Source organism: Suricata suricatta, chromosome 2 (assembly GCF_006229205.1).
Source record: "Suricata suricatta isolate VVHF042 chromosome 2, meerkat_22Aug2017_6uvM2_HiC, whole genome shotgun sequence".
Classification (NCBI taxonomy): domain Eukaryota; kingdom Metazoa; phylum Chordata; class Mammalia; order Carnivora; family Herpestidae; genus Suricata; species Suricata suricatta.
Window position 1 is genome coordinate 11,948,021 of NC_043701.1, and position 6,236 is coordinate 11,954,256.

At 44.3% G+C, this 6,236-nt stretch overlaps 1 gene segment (V, D, J or C); it reads right to left on the bottom strand.

Annotated features, from left to right (window-relative positions):
- Positions 1–3,359: 3,359 nt before the first annotated feature.
- Positions 3,360–4,215, bottom strand: LOC115277952. The segment is given in 2 exon segments: positions 3,360–3,676; positions 3,796–4,215. Coding segments are annotated over 2 exon segments (342 nt in total).
- Positions 4,216–6,236: the final 2,021 nt, after the last annotated feature.

Genomic DNA, 6,236 nt, shown 5'->3' on the forward strand with positions numbered 1-6,236 from the left:
CAGAAGTGTGAAGGCAAAAGAAGCCTCTGAAACAACGAAAAGGGTTGGCAACGTTGCCCTTCATCCACATGCCTAGGACATTCAATTCCTACTCATTTTTCTAATGTAATAAAGTGTATCAGACTTTCAGGGTGGCCCATAAAACCAAAAATGTAAGGGTGTATAGGTGAGAATTTAAGCAAAGGAGTTCGATATTCACCTCCTGAACAGGTTACGTATATGAGGGACCTCTCATTCACTGCAGGTGGAGATAGTCCATTCTTAGGCAAGAACCTAAAATTAACCCTAGTTAAAGGCTGGCATTGCCACTATTATATTTATTACATCCACTGTAGCAAGAAGACACTGATTGGCCCTACTACGATGAAACCACTAAAACATGGATGGTTTGGCTCCCAGTAAGTAAGCTTCCAGGGATTACAACAAACAAACAAACAAACAAAAAACCAAAAAAACACATCCAGAATAATTTAAACTGCACCCTTAAACAATAAGTGAAAGAGAAAATCTGGACTTCCCTGAGAACCAAAACTAGCATAAGCATGTCCCACAGCAAGTGGTGGGTGAAAGGTGGGTTTAAGGCATATGAATTAGGGGTGTGCCTAAAGAAGGAAAATGACATAAGGAAAACCTGAGTTGCAAGAAGAAACAGTGAAGAAGTAGAATGGGAAACATGTAAGGGAATTCAAATAAACATTATCTGGATAAAATAGCAATAGTGTGTTGCCGGAGTCCAGCTCCAGCAAGTCCGGGGTTCCCCGAAAGGATGGATGGTGTCGGCGCGAGAGAGTGAGGAGAGAGCCGCAAGTTTCCTTCTTGATCACCAGGCAGGCATCTCTGCTCGGTCCGCTTTGGTGTCTTTTTTATTGGTCAGGCATTAACAGGATAGCAGAACATAGAAATTGTTTAGAGTTTCTAAGTCTTAGTGATAAGGTGCTTTAATCATCAAACGTGCACAGAAACAAGTTTTCCAGAGTTATTTTTGTAGAACGATCCCAATTTATTCTTGGCATCAGTCCCCAAGATTAAGAAAGTAACAAACCTATCTTAATTTGTACGGTTGGGTTTTGGCCAATAACTATGACTTTGTTTTTAATGAACTAGTTATAACTGAGTCGTGGAATGCACTTACAGTAAGGTTAAGTAAATTTTATAACCAAAGGAATAACAGAATATTTTTAGTAAAACACAGGATAATATACATCTTATTTAAGTTAGTACGCTAAAATTAAATTATAGGTTAAATTGTATATAGATAGGCTGGGAGTTATTTTATCTAGCTCATTAACCATAAGAGAAAGAATGTTTGTTAACAAGTCGCTACAGAAAGCCCTTTTTGATGTGAGCATAATGGGGGCCCTGTGTGAGTTGGCCTTACACCTGGGTTTCTAATTTTTTTATCCATCCTCATAACTGAATTCAGTACAAGGGAGGGTATTTGTGGCTCCAGTTAGCAAAGGTATATGTAGCAACTTATGTCCGTTCCCTATCTCTAAGTTAGGCTCTTCTTCTCCGGCTGGAGTTAATCGTAACTCTTGTGTTCTTAGCCCCCCTTAGGTCTTGGGTCTGCAAGGCTCATTAGAAGAGCCTTTTGGCAAACATCTGCAGTGCTTTGATCTAAAATCTCTTATGCAGGGACAGGAATATGTTTTTTCTTATGGGGTAGCTCTGTGGGGATTATTGGTCTGATTTGGAAAATTGTGAGGCCTAATCAATAACAGTGGTCCCATTCCCAATATGAGCCAATAATAGAAGGAGATACCAGTTTTGCTTCATGGCAGGAGCTGTGCAAACATCTGCCATTTCCTTGCTGTGACCGTGTCATCCAGCAAGGCTGATGCAGCACCCATCAGTGTGTGTTGTTTGATGACCAACAGAAAAGACATAACCGATCCCAAGAGAACTTGGATTGGGGCATATGGTACTAAAAAAAAAAAAAACAACCCTAGAATGAGTGTAAGGAAATCTTCCTTTTTTTCTTGGCTACTTCCTGATGTGTATGCTCAGGTGGGACTCCAGAAGGCTGAGCAGAGTAGTAGGCGCGAGAGCTGAGGAGTGACTTCAGAAGACACTCAGCTGGATGACATTGGCATTCGGACCCAGGTGGGGTGAGAGACACTGGTGGATATGCTGTGATGCCCACTGAGTCCGCTGCTAGTAATAACGACCACATGCCAGGGGTCCCTACTAGGAAGGGCAAAATCGAAATAGATCCTAGAAAATCCTACATTCAAAACTGCCAGATTGAAACTTAACTTTATTTAGGAGAGCATAAATAAGCCAGAGCTTCTATTCTATATTGTCCATAATTTTTCATGTAGAATATTTAATTTTGTTAATGTTTATTTGTCTTTGAGAGAGAGAGAGAGAGAGAGAGAGAGAGAGAGAGAGAGAGAGAGAGAACGCGAGTGGGTAAGAAGCAAGAGAGAAAGGGAGACGCAGAAACTGAAGCAGGCTCTAGGCTCTGAGCTCTCAGCATAGAGCCCGACAAGGGGCTCAAACTCATGAACCTTGAGATCATGACTTGAGCCAAAGTGGGATGCTTAACCAACTTGAGCCACCCAGAAGCCCTATCATGTAGAATATTTTCAGTCTTCTAATTGCTTATTTCCTCCCCAAACTATCTCTTTTCTGATCCATTCTACTACCAGTACTGTACCAAATACAAATTGCTCATGTTATCTCACTTAAGGTAGGACCAATTACTAGCTGCTGACTAGAGACTTGCGTCCAAAGTCCTTTCAATGTTCAATGTCCTCTGCCATCTGGGTAGTGCCTGCTCTGGAGGAATCTTCAAGATGCCACTTGATCAGCATTGGTCATGCTGCCTCGAGGAGGGGGTCTGTATACACAAGCGTACCCCTTCTGGTGTTTACCCCCAACCCTTTCTTTCTCTTTCTTTCTTTCCTTTTTTCTTTCTTTCTTTTTTTCTATTGCCATGAACTTTCATGCTTCTCCAAATATTTTTCCTATTAACCAGTGCACTGATTAATAATCTGGATTTCCCTATGATCTTGGAAACTTTTATCTTCACCTCACTTTCCTCTAGACTTTTGCTCATTGAACACTTTTAGTGAATTGTGTGTTTCATAATGTTTGCACAGTAAGAACCAACATGTACAGCAAAGAAACTGAAGAAGACCTTCTTCCACCAGTTACGATCTTGTTTGTGGAATTCTGGAAAACTTCTATGAGCATAAATAGAGAAGTGCCCCATAGACTATACAGGCAGCCTGTGCTGGGGTCTGTACTGGGAAACTCCAGTCTAGGGGTCTCACGGGGGCGAATGGAGCCTCAGAGTCAGGTGAACACGTAGCCCCCGCAGCTCCCTGGCTGGGCCAGGGGGTTTATGCACGGGAAGGCAGTGACTCTGCAAGGCTGTGTTAGCTGCTGGCACAGAGGTACATGGCAGAGTCACCTGTCTCCAGCGAGCTGACTTCAAGGTTTAAATGAGCTTTGTCAGAAGGGATAGGTGCAAAACGACTTGGAACAGTTTCATTGTGAATGAGTTGCTTATTGTTGTAGATAAACATGATCTTGAGCAATTTCTTGGAATCCTGCTGATACCAGTACATAGTATCATGGCCCAACTTTTGTTCACATTTTAGCAACTTCTTTGTCCCCATCTGTGCGATGAGGTATTTGGGAGTCTGGGAAACTGCTGTGTCCAGGGGGGCTGGGAAGGAAAGAAGCAGAATTCAGACAAGTCCCAGGAGGTAGCCTGTGGCTGCACCCCTGGTGAGCACAGGCTTAGAGACCCACAGCTGCACCACAACACCTGGATGGAGGACTCACCTGCTCGCAGGAGACAGAGGACCATGCAGCAGAGGAGGCCGGAGCCCATGGTGGAGGCAGGCAGAGCCCCGCTGGGGGTTATCTCTCAGAGGTAAGAACCAGGTTGCTGTTCTCCGTGGCCCTCCAGGGGCTCTGCCTGTGATGTCACAGCCTAGAATGACTTCCCCATTCTGGGGCTCTCTACAGTTTTCACTTCCTGCACTCCTCCTTTCAAAGACAGTTTAATTCTTACTCCTTTCAAAGGAGTTTGGAATTTCTAGGGGTAGTTGAATGGGGCAGGCAACTTGCCTTAAGGATGCTCTTCTCCCAGGGTGTCTGGAGAGCTCAGTTGGTTGAGCATCAGACTGATCCAAGTGAGACTGGGATCAGACTCCCTGATCAACCAACTGGGCTGTGTGATCCAGCCCTGAGTCGGGTTCCACACTGAGCATGAGCCTGCTTGAGGTTCTCTCCCTCTCCCTCTGTCCCTCTCCTCTGCTCATGCTCTCTCTCTCTAAAAGAACACAAATAATTTTTTAAAAAAGAATGTTTCTCTCCCTCCCTGCCTTTTCCCTGCCCCAGATCTGGTCTCAGAGTCTGGCTAGTTTCTTTTCTGGGATCTTCTACATCACAATCATGCAGGGTGATCCCACTCAAATCTTGGCTCCCTTGAATGTCTAAGTTTTGCTCAGGAGCCCCCAGGACTCCTTCAGCTGTGGACAAGAGACTGATGGTGAGGGCCCCACTCATGAACCAGCTGCAGATCATTTAAAATGCATGAATTGATGTTAGGAGCAAGCTCTGTTGATGATTCTCCTGGAGGGGGACTAGATTGCAGCCCAGGATACAGGTGAGGGTCTTCTCTGTCCCCAGGGCAGAGCCTTGGCGAGGGGTTAGATCCCGCTATGGGACTATGGGACTGGAGCAAAGCAGTTGGAGAGGTGAATGAAAGCATGGAAGTTGGGGAAATCTGGGCGGAATGATTTTACCGTCCTTGAGTTGTCTCCAGGACACCTTCTCTATGGGTACAAAATTTACAACTCAAGGCTTAGCCTGAGGTTTCTCAACCTGGGAGATATTGCCATACTGCCCTGACAATTCTGTGCTGTGGGGGCTATCCTGTGCACTGGCCTCTAACCACTACGTGCCCTTAGCATTCTCCTCCCCCAGCTGGGACAACAAAATGTCTCCAAAGTCACCAAGTTGCCCTGGGAGAAGGACTGTCCCTTTTATTCTTTTCCTCCTTCCGCCCCACCCCCACTCTCAGGGCTCTGGAAGAGCCACAGCTCCTCCTAGTGGCCGCAAAGCACACTTCTCAGCTCTCAGTGCCCTCCTGGGGCCAGGCTCCAGCCCTTAATAAACTGAAATCAGCAAGAGCCAGGCATCCAGCTCAATTACCAACCAGATTAAGAAGTCTTGCCTCTACCAAGATGCCCTAGCTTAGGCAAAAAGGAATCCTTTCTATAAGAAAATATACAATCCAGAACTTGAGATTATCTCTACAGTTTTTCATATATAATAGCTAGCTCTCTGACGCAATATCTATTGTGTGAGGACACAAGATCACATGGCCAAAACCAAGAAGAGAAAACAAAAGAAAAAGATTCAAGGGGCACCTGGGTAGCTCAATCAGTTAAGCATTTGACTCTTGGCTTCAGCTCAGGTCAAGATCTCACAGTTTGTGATTTCGAGTCCAGCATTGGGTTCTGTGATGACAGCATGGAGCCTGCTTGGGATTCTGTTTCCTTCTCTCTCTACCCCTCCCCGTCTGGCTCTCTAAATAAACAAATAAATAAATAAATAAATAAATAAACTTAAAAAAGAACTAGAGGGAAAATAATTCAGATGGAGTTGTCAGTCACTGACATTAAAACAACTGTCGATAAAATATTCAACAACGTAAATGACGAAATGGAGAATTTTAATAGACAACTGGAAACTGTAGTAAACATTTAAGTGGAGATGATAGACACAGAATATACAAAATACCTATGATTAAAAATTTCAACATATGGGCTTAAAAGCAGAACAGATACAACTGGAAAGAATAAGAAAAGTGGAAGATAAGTCAGATGGCGATATCTAGGTCAAATCATGCCCAGAAACATAAATGATGGAAAATAAGAAAAACATGTATGTTAATTGGGCCATCATTATAGATAAGTGTCTGCTTGTCAATCTAGACCTTTCTAGGGAGTCCGAGACAAATACAAAAGCTTCATCCATTCGTTCTCATCCCCCATTGTTTGAGGATTGTCCTATGGAGCTTTAAATCCCCGACACTTCTGGGCTGTGCCTGTGTAAGTTTCAAGTAGGCCATTCACGGGGCACCTGGGTGGTTCAGTCAGTTAAGCCTCAGACTTCAGCCCAGGTCATGATCTCACATTTGTGGGTTCGAGCCCCACATTGGGCTCTGTGCTGACAGCTCAGAGCCTGGAGCCTGTTTTGGATTCTGTGTCTCC